At 43.3% G+C, this 14,791-nt stretch overlaps 1 protein-coding gene across 1 annotated transcript in view; it reads right to left on the bottom strand.

Annotated features, from left to right (window-relative positions):
- The window catches only part of CDH4 (cadherin 4), a gene marked incomplete at both ends in the record, with an annotated part of 413,635 nt that overhangs the window by 27,277 nt on the left and 371,567 nt on the right, over positions 1–14,791 (bottom strand). The window contains one exon of the mRNA XM_079543473.1: positions 8,886–9,023. Within this exon, the coding sequence (XP_079399599.1) occupies positions 8,886–9,023 (138 nt within the window). The remainder of the gene's footprint in view (positions 1–8,885; positions 9,024–14,791) is intronic.

Genomic DNA, 14,791 nt, shown 5'->3' with positions numbered 1-14,791 from the left:
AATGACCTCATTTTAATCCTTCTTTTAGCACCAGGCAGGTATCAATGAAGAGAAATAAAATGATCTATTTTTCCTTTTCTCCCCCCCCCCCCCCCATTCTTAAGATTACATTTGATGGTGCTTTCTTCCCTCTTCCCCCCCCCCGCCCTTGTGACTGACCCATTTACAAGGAAAACTCTATCTGATTCCAATTAGATTTAGGACAGAATCAGGCTAAACAGAGCCCTGAACTACGCCTTAAGAACTAATGCTCAGTGTAATGGAGAGGAACTGGAACTGTTTCTCCAAATGGCAGTTGGTTTAAAGTACAGTAGATGATTAATTTGGTGATAATTTGAAAATGAATGTACTGAAAGGATATAAACAAAACAAAAGCCACTGTAAGTTGAGGTTTTGATTAATGGAGTCTATTAGTAAGAGAATTCTATCACGGAAACCACATTCCTTTAATAAATGCATATATACACATACAGTGTAATGGAGTAATTCACATAACTGCAATTTATCTGGAGTAGGGATCTGGGTTTTATTGATGACTGTATTATATCAGTATCCATCTATGCTTCAGCTCCACCTGCACATGTATTCATTTTTGTGTATCTGTATATACACATCTTTGCATCTCTCTCCATCCTGTAGAATACTCTAAGCAGTCGTGAAGATATTTCATCCCTCCTGCCCTGTACTGCACTGATGAAACCATAGAAGAGGCTGGTGGTCCTGTCATGAAGATATGGTGAATTATTGTTTCGTTTTACTCATTTGAGATGAAAGAGGTAATAATAAAGAGCAGAAGTTGAGTATCTACAAGGGAGTACCGTGCATGGCTTGTTTCCCACAGCACAGCATTCGAAGGGTCCCCAGACACCTCCAGATGCTGTACTGTGAAGAACACACACACCACAGCCCCCTGTCCTCAGCTCCTGGCACCCCCAAACCCACTACAGGCTCTCATCCCTAGCAGTCCCAGCTTGCACGTGTGCAGAAATCTGACAACAGATGCAGGACTGAAGTCCCATCAGAACAAATTACCCAGTTTCCTCAAACTACCCAAAGAATACACAACATCTGCACCTTGGCGGGAGGCTCCCACTTAACTCATCTCCTGGGAACTGACGGACAGGTTCGCATTTCCACGGGGACCCCCATCCCAAGGGCAGCTCATGCCAGGAATGATCTCCATCACAGTGTAATTACCTCCCTGACCAAGGCCAACCTGCATGTCCACAGCAGCAAAGTCTCACAACATTCACATAGCGAGTTGTGGGCAAGGCTGAGACGAGATGGGAAAAAAGAACAATTTTTGTGCTGCTGCTGTCCTCATTTTCTACTGCTACCTCTTGTCCCTATATCTGTATTCTAATTCATTGCTTATGACAATAAACAGTGGCTTTCATCAGGACCTGCGATGTAATGAGGGGCAGAAAGCCCATTTCGAAATATAAACACTGGATTTTTATTTTGGAAAACTGAACTCATTTGTAGTTTTTAGACTTCACTGACTACATATTTAATTGAAACACACACAGAATTAGGTAGGTGCTCATGTACCCAAATGCTGGGCATATTGGATTCACTTGAATACAATAACTTATTTCAGTTAGAAGATGACAGTTCTATAACAGAACAAGCTTTACCGGGTAGTTCAGCTGAGCTTCATTTTGATTGGAAAATAGCAAGCAAATGCAGTCACTGGGGATTTTCCATGAAAGCACAATTGATTTTTAAACAATAAATCCTGTCTGCAGGACTGCACTGAACTCCTGGGTTTGTTTTTACCTATAAAACAATGCGGTCCTGTAAAATTCTCACCACACTATTAAGTCTCTCCCCTTGCCAGCTCTGACCTGCACTGTTCACCTTGATTTCTGGCTCCCGAGACAATTGCCTCTAAATTATGCCATGAGCATTTTGATGATTTTAAAGTACTGTGGCATGCAGGCTCATCTACATCCAAATGTCACTGCAGACTTTCTGAATGGCACAGGTGTAAAGTTGGGCACCATTCAACAAGCTGAATGGGCAAAGGCACTGTGTCCCTGCATGGGGACATGGCGTGTGTGGGGTTGAAGTCCAGGTCTCAGAATCACAGAAACATCAAGGTTGGAAAAGACCTACAAGATCACCCAGTCCAACCATCCACCCATCACCAGTAGTTCTCACTAAACCATATTCCTCAACACAAAATCCAAACGTTCCTTGAACATCTCCAGGGTCAGTGACTTCAACACCTCCCTGTGCAGCCCATCCCAGCTCCTGACCACTCATTCAGAAAAGTAATATTTCTGAATGTCCAGCCTAAATCTCCTCTGGCACAGCTTGAAGCCATTCCCTCTAGTTCTATCACCAGTTACACAGGAGAAGAGGCCGACCCCCAGCTCACTGCAACCTCCCTTCAGGTAGTTATAGAGAGCAATGAGGTCTCCCCTGAGCCTCCTCTTCTCCAAGCTGAACATTCCCAGCTTCTTCAGCCACTCCTCATAAGGCCTGTGCTCCAGACCCCTCACCAGCTTTGTTGCCCTTCTTTGAACCGGTTTGAGGGCCTCAAGGTCTCTTCCAGGTCTGCACACGTACCCAAGCCACGGGAGACAGTTATCTATCCATGCCTACCGGCATTCCCAGCATCAGCTGTAAGGTGTCTGTTTAGGACAGTCCTGCATAAGTATCCGGGTCCACTCTTCTGCCTGTGGGAAAATGCAGAAATCCCTTTCCTGCTGGATTCTCCTTTCAATGCATAAGATTAATTAGCAAAAGACCAGCATGCACATAGAAATGATTTCTCATACTGCTCATGTCCTGAATACTTCCTGGTGCATCTGGCTATAAATGTGCTTAGGAAACCCCAAACCACTTGCAGACTTACTTGGCTTCCTGTTTTGGTTTCCTGTGGCCATTAAAGATAATTTCTCTAAATTAGGTCTATTTACATTTTTGCATCATAGTCATTTGAAAAATCAGTATTTTTCAGCTGGAATGAAAAACTGAGGGTTTTCTCTGGCACTTGTTACTTCTGAAATCCCTGCCAAAGGCAGAGTACAGGGTGCTGGATCCTGGCTAAAGCATTTTTGCAATTCTTTGCCACTTGCAAGAAGTCACCACTATTTCCACAGCTCAAGTCAGCAATGTCTGCTGGACACTGGACAGTGTTGCTCTTTCACTGATTGATGCATGGCTGTATTTTGATTTCAGTGTTAATGCGAGAACAGATGCACAAAAAGGAAGGAATAGAATTTTGGCTTGCACTTGTTTGCTTATCTGGAATTTTGGAAAGTTTGCAGAGCAGGAGGATTCTTGTTCAAGACATCTGGATGACAACATACAGCTCTGGTCAAAAGAAAGAAATCTGAGCAGAGCCTGGCACACAGCAGTCACTGAGATAACCACTGGAATGGAAAGCTGTAGTGCAAAAAGGGGCTGGAGGTTGGCTGGTTTAGCTTCACAAAAAGACGTATCAGGGTAGAGATAAGAGAAAGTAGAGTGGAAACATCAAGATGGGAGAAGGAAGAACTATTTAAGGTGAAGCACATCTGCAAGGCACTGAGAACCTGCTTCAAATTTCAAATCACTTTCCAGACTGCGTTCATTAGCATTTTCCACAGGGCTCCAAGGAGCCAAAACACCTGCAGAGACAAAGGTCAGCAATTCTTGGCAGCGCAGTGCCAAAACATGAACTCCTTTAGCCTGGGACTCTGCCTGCGTCATTTTGCCCACGATGCACCAAGCTCATTGCTGATCGATCCCATCCTGGGTGAGCCAGGCTCTGAGATCTGTGCTAGTAATTAAACAGCCTGGTTAAAAACTATCAAGGACTGCTTCTCCTGATGCACTCACAAATGCTTGTTCTTCCACTGATTAGCTAAATCCACTTTGCAAACAGATTAACCTCACCCAGCAACACATCCCCTTCTGCTAGCAGACAAGCCTCCTCTGCTCTTCTGCTTTCACAACCAGCTCTGGCCCGTCCCAGCCCACAGGGCTCAGCACTACCCAACACTTGCTCCTAAACCTTCAGAGCTGCTCCCAACAGGAGATGAGCCCAAGAGGCAGAGGGGAAGCAGAGGCAATTCTGGAGCCAGCACTTTAAAATATTCTCTACTGGGTTCAGCCTCGGAAGAAGAGATTCTCAAAGCTGTGCCAAAGGGCAAATTTTAAAGTAGCTTTAAATAAGACCTCCTAAGGCTCAGGAGCTTAAAGAACTTGAATAGCCCAGTTTCTTCTTCTTCTTCTTTTTTTTTTTAAAAAAAAAAAAAAAAAGAAAAAAAAAAAAAAAAAGAAGAGGTTGATTGCCAGTCAGGTTTTCCCCAAAATCCACAAGCTCAACTAATTACAAGCACTTCAGCCCTGCGAAATAATATTTCCCTTACACGGGCCACTATAAAAACAAGTTCTGCACAGTAGGCAAATTTAAAATAACTTTTAATTAACATTTAAGACACAGAAGTCTGATCATGCAAATTCATCTGCATCTCCTCTCTGTGCCTGATTGTTCTTGATTGAATACGATAAAAATAGACTTTGTCAGAGTCAAGTGTAGGCACGGGTTTCTTTTTCTCCTCCTCCCCTCTGATTATGCATTTCCTTAGATAAAGTGGAAACCCTCAGATGGAGATTATCGGTACATTGGGTCAGGCTGGAAAGGGCATCCAGCTTGACAGAAGCATTAAAGGCATTTCTTCCATGAGCCAAAAAAAAGCCTCCACCTTGCGTAAAATCTCACCTGAAAGTATCCAGCACTGTTCTGTCTCAGCTGACGCTTAATCTTTGGAACACCAACACTAATTTCAGTGTGCCTCCTCTGTATCTGAGGTGAACATCTGCTCAGGGGCTCCGTTACAGATCTACACTAATGTGGAAAAAATGCAACTTGCCTGCACATAGGAGATAAATATTCGAAGGGTGGCAGAGGAATTTCCACACCATTACAAAGTGTCAGAGAACAACCGTGCTATGAGCAGCAGCACCTGCATAACGGATGGCGCACGGATACTGTAGTAGCAGGTATCTTCTAGCAGTTGGAGCAAGTTCCCTAGAGAAACTTCCTACAAGGTCTTGATGCAATGCAAAGTCCAGCTAACATTCCACCATGTCATGTCAGCTGATGATTAGGCAGGTGCAAACCCACCAAGAGTGCCACAGGAATGAATCAGCACAGCTAATCACTCTGAATGGAAAACTTGGGCATGGTAGATGAAACTTTTCCAAGGCATTCCAGAGCCCACAGGAGCAGGCTGGTCAGGCATGTCTGAGAGAGCTCCTACTGTTGCTCTGTGGCAGAGGGAAGAATTGAATCCCTCCGTTTATTTTTGCAAACTGCAATGTCACATGAAGAACACAACACAAAGAGCCGGCTGCTGAAGTCCCTTAGCTAACCAGAAGAGCATTCCCTGGCTCACAGACCTGCACTAAATCATTAAAATTGTCCAAAATAGCCGTCTATGATGTTTACAGCATCATAGGATACTCCACTCTTCTAGCACAGATCTGTTTCCCACTGAGGCAGTATCTCACGAGATATCTCCCCCCGTTAGTTGCTCTCTGATGCTTCTCAGCATGGCCAAATAGCATCGCAGATTGAGGATGCATTCAACCTCATAAAAACCAGAGCTGGAAAGGACTCAAGGAGGTCACCTCATCCTTGCTGTGCCCCAGCACGTCACAGTTTGATGCTGGTAGTCCTAGGCATGCTGGCCAGAGCTGGCCGTGACTCTGCTGATGGAGCTGCTGGGCTCAGCATTAGCAGCACATTTGAATTCAGAAATATTTCCCTCAGAGATTCTGATTTTTTTCCCCTCACCTTCTAACTTCATAATCCTTCATATGAGAACGCAGAGATTCTTCTTCCCCTGTTATTCTGTGAAAGGATGTAAAAACCCATTGATCCACTTTCACAGAAGCAAACATCCATTTTGGAGTTTTATAGGTATCTTCAATTTCTACATTTAAGGATCTTCTGTGTGATCCTACTGCTCCTTTTTCACTTCTGCTCCAGCAATGCACTGTGATCGCAGCCCACCTGGTTTTAAATGGCCCTTAAGCAAAACGCCTGGGCAGCCCATCCCTTCCTTGTGTCTGGACTTCCACCTCAGCCCCACGCAATGCTCAGTTACTGCCATGATCCCAATTTCTTGCCCATCACAGTGGCTGTGTTTTCCTCTCCTGTCCCATTATTAAGTTTTATACAGCAACATTAAATCCTGCTGCTGAATACATGGGCTGTGACACCAACATGTTGCAGAGTCCTCCCAAGCAATGTTCTTATCCAGTAATGATGAAGTCCAACCCCCCTCTGCCCCCAGCTGTATGACAGGTAATTTAGGAGCGCCATAAGATTGGCCTTTCTGTGCTTCTGGGCCGAACACAGTCACTCCAGATCCTTTCAGCTGGCAACTTCTCAAGAGCAAGCTGTTATTTTAGTTATTTGATCATTTCAATACAGGAGCATTTTTATTTAAAAATGACCATCTCTCTCCAAACATTCTCCAGTCTTAAAGGAGACCATGGCTTTGTTACCATCTGAGAGCTGTAGGTTTCCTGGAAAGAGATTTTTGCCTTTTTTTTTTTACGAGGTGTTAAAAAGCAGATCGGTCTATTTGAGGACAGTGAGGAGATTCAGCTTCATTTTAAGGAGACTGATTAGCCCAGTGCTGTTCTCTGCCAGTCAGGGAAAAACCATATTGTGCTTCCATACTCCCACAAAATTCATCCTGGCTATTCCTGGGATTACATCAAAGATGATCATTTCCATTAAAATCAGAAAATATTATTGTATTACTGTAAAATGCCCTCTGTTTTCAAATCTTTAACAAGTCCCTTGTGCATAAAGCTCTTTGGTCCTTTGTAGAGCTTTCTCTTCAGTGATTGAAATCAGAGAAATAATGGTACACAGCAGCCATGCTAAGAAGAGTAGCATCTTCTCACCCACTGGGGGTTGGACTCGATGATCTCTGGAGGTCCCTTCCAACCCCTACAATTCTGTGATTCCCTACAACTCTGTGATTTCACACAGTCCTATGTGCATTTCTCTTGATGAACTCCACTCCTTTTAGGTCTAACACATTTAAATGTAAAACACTTAGAATTCACCTGAAAGCAGATTACCCTTATCTTCCCTTCCATCAGATTCAGAAGGCACTATGAGAGACTTCACCTCTTATCTTTCTTCTGGAGCCATGACCAGACAGCTTGGGTCATCTGGAACTTGTGCTTAAATGATGTGGCCACTAGATGTCATTCCTTTTTCACTCAAAAGAAGAGCTGTTCACCTGGTAGAATAACCTCCTTGCCAAATATTAGCAAGCTTGTATGGTTGTACTGAAAGTCTCATTGCCCGGGAATTGCCAAACTCTGCGACACAGCCCCTAAAAGCCTTCCCAGAGAAAACAATTCTATGCTGGCACGAGAAAGGAACACGTGCCCTAAGCTTTGCAGCACATTTTTGTGGCTCCCCACAACCATATGTATCAATATGTAAGGAGATATTTAATGACAGCTTTGCGCTACAAAGCTCAGTGTGTTCACTATGACAGATAGGAAGCACATGTGCTGTTGTAAAACCCAAGCTCTACGGGCTGGAACAGCAACACAGGCTGCAGGCTGGCAGCCCATTTCTGACTCAGGAGAAACCTACTGCGGCCCTTCTGAGAATCCACAACACAGTCACTTCCACTGCCTGGAAGATGAGCACACCGTGCCCAAGAGCCCAGGGCTCAGAACTGTAGGGGCTGGAAGGGACCACTGAGGCCCCTGTAGTGAGATGAAGGCAGGATCCCACCACCAGCATGAAGCCCAACTGGACCCACGGTGACATCAATTGGGCTTTGCACGACTCCCTGGAGCTCTGTTGCATATTCACAGTTTGTAAGGGTGTAACTAAGGAGAAACTCCAGCACTACATGAATAAATATTTGCATATCCTGTAAGGCGAAATGAAAATTCAGAATAATATAAATAATAAACACATTCCTGAAAGAACGTTCAGTGACACGAGCACAATGCAGCTTTGACTTTCTGTATTCTCAGTGATCTGGTATCAGTTCTAGACAAATCATTTGCTCCTCCTGGTTTACAATGATATGAATATAGACAGTGGCTACACAGTGCTTTCTCATTTATTACCATGTAGATCTCTATACTTCTTTGTGGTTATTATGCACGTTTTGGATGTTCTACCTATATGGATTACGCAGGCTGGAAAGAACAAGACCACATTGTGTCTGCTTCTGTCTTTTCAATTTGATCTTAATCAGCTCTAATTTGCAATCTCTCTATTTTTCCTCTTTCTCACAAGTAATAAATACTTGGAGCACATGAGAACAGAACAGAGAAATACTGTGCTAATAGAAGTAACATCTTAAACTGATTAAAAGCAGATGTAGTGAAGTACGTCTACACACTTACTGCCGGCACACACAAATACATCTGTTAAAGCTATCAGGGTAATACAAATTTCCTGGATAACTGTTACCATTTAGAGTATTTACAACTTCTTTGAAATCATATCCAGGCTACTAAACCCAAAATATCTCTTACTGCTCCGGATTTCACTCATAAGTAATAATAACTCTGAGATGTCTACAGCTGATTGCTGTGAAACAACTGTATCCTCTTTGGGGCAATCAGACATCGTCTGTTTGCCACATTATTTCAGCTCCTTTAGTACCTCACTGAAATTGGTCGCCAAATAGGTTTGCTATCCCACAGATCATGCTAGCTTCCTTTACCCATCTATTGCCTTTCCCCACCACCCCCCTTAAAAGTCTTTGTTCCACAGATTGATCAAGTTTGTCCTATCTGCCAAACCAGCAAAGGGAGCCGACCGGCACAAACATCCCGAATCACAACCACGCTGTGTCTGGGCACTGCTGTGCTGATGTTTTGCTACTTACAGTGCTGGTCGTGAATTCAGGGGGGTTGTCATTCACATCTGTCACTGTAATGATTGCAGTTGCTGTGTTTGAGAGACCGTAGTTAAGATTTCCTTCCATATCTGTGGCTTGAACGATGACTATGTACTGCTGAACTTTCTGGAAAGAAAAAAAAAAACCAAACAGAAGAGAATGAAAAAAGGCATCCTGTAAAATGTCTGTTTATTTTCCATATATAAGTTCAATCTTAAGGCTGACTACAAAGTTAGATGGACCTGAAATGCTAGTAAGAAAACATAAAATTTTCCACTGCATTTTTGAAGCAATTTTCACATAGATTGGTGGTTATCACCTGTTTATAGGAAAATAAAAGACCTTACAGGCAGAAATACTTGGCTTAGACAGATATTTTTGCTAATTTTTGAATGTTTTCAGCAACATTAGTTTGTATCTTCTGAAAACAAGTAGAAATTTGGCTGACTTTTTTTTTTTTTTTTCATCAAAAAAGTCACCAAACACATTAATAATCCCCAACTGACAGCAGCATTGCCTCATGTCACTCCAACTGGCTCTGCTCACACAGTTCAATGCCTTTTGACACTTAAAATATCTTCCCTGTTTCAATCCATAACAAAATATTCATTAAAAATTCTCATTTACTTTGAAGAATGAAAAAATCTTGCAGAGCAAACCATCTTGCCAAGCTACCCACATCACACTCAGGGCATATAGAACACTTAATCATGGAATCATCGGGGTTGGAACAGACTGTCAAGAGCACCCAGTCCAACCATTAGCCTGGCCAACTGTAATACTACGATGGGATGATGATAGCAGGCTAGCAAGGTCTTCAGCTACAGCAAATGAGAACCAGACCAAATGCAGCAGCCACAGGCGCAGAAATAAAGGAAAAGAGCCGCTAACCTTTAGGAAGGCCTCAGGTAGGCAGAGATCTCCAGCAACAGAAGCCCTTGCCTCCACTGCCAGCCCTTAAATGAGGTCTGGAAGAGGTGGATCCTGGCTCCAGCCCTTCTGGTCACTCAGGTGCAGCTGAGTTTCTGTGGTTTGGCCCTGCCTTCCCACCAGGTGCTCCACCACTGTTTCAGGCTGTGACTTAGCATTCCCACTACACTAACTGAGTCCCACCACTAACCATGACCCTCCATGTCACATCTCTTAAATTACCTCCAGAGATGGGGAATACACCTCCTGTTCCCATGTGAGCTGGGACACCAAGTGGTTCTGGCAGAGCAATGGAGAGCCCAAAGGGTGCGGATATGGAATCACAGTGTTACACTGGAAAAGCTTTGTGCAAAGCCAAGTGGAGGGTCTCTAATGGGAGGAAAGAGCTGCCCAGAGTGGCTGCGTGCTGAATGAGTGCTGGCTGCTGGAGTCTGGCTCTGCTACTCCAGGGCCGCCCTTTTGCTTTGCTGACGTTACATCTTGTGCAAAATGTCACATGCTCTTTGAAGTTTCACATGGTGAAAATTAGGTCTGTTAGGTCTGCTTACTCCCGTAACAGCGTTCTTGAGCTGCCAAAACTGCTTTAATTCTGTAATTCTTCTGAGCTACTAAAATAACAGAAATCTGAATTCTAGCTTTATCTTGATTCCAGCACTTTTAAATGACAGATATTAATCTGCTAAACTGACAAGACATCACACATAAGAATTCATCAGCACCTTACAACTGGAATATTTTATGGAAATGGACTTTCATTATTTCGTGCTACCCATAATAAAACATGAAGGAGAAACTCTCGCCCTTGTTTTTTCCTCGTGCAAACATTGCCATTCATTACTCCACTTGTAAAGCACTGCTAACTGTAAGGCTGAAATGCCCTATGAATGAATCTGTCTTATTAATCTCAGATTTACAATCAAGCTTTTTTATTTAACTAACTGCTTCTCACTAGCATTGCAGCACAGTGTTAATAAAATAGCCAGAACAAATTCAGAATGCCACATTAAAGAAACCTACAAGAGAGATTGCATTGACCAAGAGAATACAAAGCCAAAAATGAAAACGCCCAGAACTGAGTAAGGTACACATGCAGCAGCCCCAAGAGCTGGCTCATATGGATGGGAAGAGGGAAAGAAAGCACTGGATGGGCACTCTGTCCCAGGGTTGGTGGCAGCTGCAGCGGTGGGGACCCAGCCAGAGGCCAACTGATGCAAGCTTCACCAAAGCTGTGCTCATTTCCATCAGATGAAGACACGACTGTTGTGTTAGGAGCAGAAGAGTGATCTGACCTGGAGAAAGATGTTGGCTGGCATGTGAAGTTGTGTCAAACATGAAAACTTGTAACTGAAAGTAGGCTGAGATTTGTCAGCCCTTTAGGCACTCAGTTGCCATCCATTCCCATCTTCATCCGAACGCCTCTGGTGTGGGCAGATAAGGGTGGCACACTCAAACACCTAGTTTAAATTTATAACTAATTCAATCTTCAGTGAGATTGGTCCCAGCAGATAAGAAATTACTGATTTGTTTTTTTGTAGCTAACCTTTCTGCTTTTGTGCATTAAGCTGATTTTATTGAACTATTCAATCAATTTCAATTTCAACATGTCTTTCCAATTTGTCACCACATCTCCAGGGGCATTTCAGTTTGTTGTCCTACTGTTAGTATTATTGTTGCGACTATTAAAAAAATAGGCAGTCTCATGCCCCCTAGCATATGAGACATTTTCTTGATGGGGTTTTGATCACACAGAATAATTCTGATCTTCTATTCCTTCGCAGAAGTGACATTCTAAATAGAACAGGATAAAAAATACAGCATGGGGGTTTCATCAGATGGCCTTAACCCAGAGAAATGAAATAGTTTCTGTATCCTTGCTCTGATGGTGATGCTGTGGAACCAAAGATATGAGCATCTGCCCTCAAGGGGTAGGCTAAAAACCCAGCCCACTGAAGTCACTGGAAGGCCCAGTGGCTGGTATTTTTAATAAATCTAGCAAATCTTCATGCTAGAGGAAAGTAAATGTGCTACTTCTACATAAATCAAGGGAAAAAAAATAGCTGATCTTGATAAGTGCAGAGCTTTTAGTCTGACCTAAAAACTAAGAAGAGCTTTTGAAGGAAAAAATTATGAAGGAAAGAATAATTTAAGCAATTGCAGCAGATCTAATCTGTCTGCTCTCCTGTCAATCATCTGATACAGTGCTACAAAGAAATACATCAGCTAAATTTCAGAGGTTGGGAATCAGTTGGTCAAGTGGTTAAGGTTGTTAAAGGGCTTGGTTAAAAAGCTAGGAATGCCTTGTACACAGAGAGGGAACAGAGAATCAAACAACAGAAACGAGAAGAGATTTAACAGTACAAAACAGAACAGAATGCAGCAAGGGACCAAAACTCTGTAGACAGCTGGTTGAGGGGACATGAGCAGGACATGAGCACAGAGGATGGGCCCATGTCCTGACCCTCACTGTGCAGCAGGGACAAAAGCCATGGGCACATGCATTGCGTGCAGTGTAGACCTTGCAGATACAGCAATATTCACTCCTTGGGCCAAACTCTGAGGATCTGACATCTGGATGCTGTGCATAATCCAGGTCACTTGTATGAGCAGCCCAGACCCGACCAGGTGCTGGGAGTGAAGAGCCCATCACCAGAGAAGAGCCCAGAAGAGCCTGGCTTGTTTGGTCTAGCAAATGAAGGCTGCTAGTAGATATGATTGCTGTCTATAAATATCTCAGGAGGATAAACACTGGGAAGGCTAAAGAGCAATTTAAACTAAAGGACAATGTTGACACAAGAACAAATGGGTATAAGCTGGCCATGAATAAATTTAGGCTGGAAATTAGTAGGTCCTTCACCTCTAAAGCTGTGGGATGCTGGAGCAACTGTCTAACACAAGGTCTGGGGAGAAAAAATGTTCAAAAAGTATATTAAATCAGGAGTAGAGCCTTTTGGGTCTGAGTGGAAATTACGACAAATTGAGCAAAGCAGAAACCGGTTCTTTCTGTATTCTTTATGTTCAAACAATTTTTGAAGATAAAAAAGCCCATCAAACCCCACCCCTTTCACAAGGTTTTTGTATGATCACTTCACAGTGATCTGTATCACCAGACCAGCACTTACACAGGCATGGAGAAAGGAAGAGATGCCCCCTCCAAGCGCAGCTTTGCTCTGGCTCTGCCCATTGGGGTGCCAGACAGCCCCATGGATGCTGCCTCGCACTCTGGGCACACACACAGCACTACTGAGACAGGCTTTGAACAAATCATATTGAAAGAAAAACATCTAAAGAGCAAAATAGTTTTTAAATGAAATTGCAGCAATAAAGTGCTATCTGTGAACCCAACTTTCACATATGTGTGCCCAATAATTTTAGGAATATGGCTGCTCCTGGATTACTCATGCAATTAATATAAATCATACACGTGCTGGGTAACTGTAGGTGCCAAAGTCCAGAGATGTGGTAATTATGTGATTAAATTAATCTTCATTACGGACAAAGGGTTTGCAAAATTAGGACCTGCATTTTCAAAGCTCTGTACAAATATTGTCCAATTAATTACCACTTCCTGGGAAATGTATGACTCACTAAATTTAGCATCCTGTCTAAAGCAAATAAGGTTACCAGGATGTTACAGTGGGATTTATTGAGAAGGAATCTATTAGTGAAAGAGACAGAAAATCTGAAGTTGGAAAAAAAGTCCCATTTCCTCTCGTGGCAATCCTCACCTGTTCTTTATACACTTTTCCATCTCCCCTGCCTTTTGCAATGCCAATGAGAGGAACATGCCATATTCCTCTGGCTTCCTTTCTAAATCATTTCTTCATGTGCTGGTGAAATTTTGATGCTCACTTCTTTGGTATACAACAGTAGCTCATGAACACAGTAATAAATACTGCACCACAGCTGGGAAAGTCGATTTGAAAAGAAATACCCCAGACAGTCACATGACTTCAGCAGAAGTGCTTTATCCAAAAAGATTGAATGAGCCATCATTTAAACAAAGCCCACAGGCAGAATCTTGAAAGTATCTGCAATGCTCCCTCTGGTTAAATATAAAGGCAGATTTCCAGAAGTAGCCCCTGTGCTGGAGGCTCAGAGGAGGCAGCTCTGCTGGCAATGTCTGCAGTTCTGTCTTGATGTCCAGCTCGAGCCAAGCCTTTGATGGAGCGTGACCTTTACTTTTCCCACATACAGCATAGCACTTTAGCAGGCATGCAGCACCCTCAGCAGACTTCAGAACCCGCAAGTCTTAATACACAATCTGAGCTAAAAGGATGCACTTTGCTTCATCCCAACATCTCTATACAAGTACAGCCACCCTCAGAAGTGTTCTATGCTACCAGGACAGGGACAGAGGATCCCACTTCTAAAATGGGCCACTTGATGTTGCACAACCACAAATAGATAGGTTTATCTTCTCTGTTTGGCTGAAGCTGTGTTTGCTTTTCTTCCCAGCATGGCACAGCACTTTCCTGCCACAAGCATCTGGGCACTTTGGGTTCTATGAGCTGTCAGCGAGCTGGGATGGTCCTTGGTCTAACTCTACTGATGCCAAAGCTTACTCTCCTGGAAATGGTGGTGTGCTAATTCAGCTGTTTCTTCCCTAAAAAAGGTATCAATGAGAAACACCCTGCCTTCTGACATGCAGGTCAAGACAAAGGACAAAGGTCTTGAGGCCACAAGCTCACCTCTGGATTTTCACTTGACATGGCACATATAGTGACAAGTGACCATTAACAAGCAGCTTTCAGCCAGCAGTGTGATTAGCATCTAAGAGTAAGTTTTCTTTCCTCTCAGCACCTGGGCCTCATAACCTGTGGTATCTCACACCTTCACTACTCCTTGCTTCCTCTCTTCTCTACTGCACTTTAAGACAGTATTTTAACATCACAGAATCATGGACACATTACGGTTGGAAAAGACCACAAAGATCCCCAAGTCCAACCCCAACCAATCCTGCTGTG

Source organism: Tetrao urogallus (genome assembly GCF_951394365.1).
Source record: "Tetrao urogallus genome assembly, chromosome: 16".
Taxonomy (NCBI): domain Eukaryota; kingdom Metazoa; phylum Chordata; class Aves; order Galliformes; family Phasianidae; genus Tetrao; species Tetrao urogallus.
This window is presented reverse-complemented; position numbering and strand designations above follow the sequence as displayed.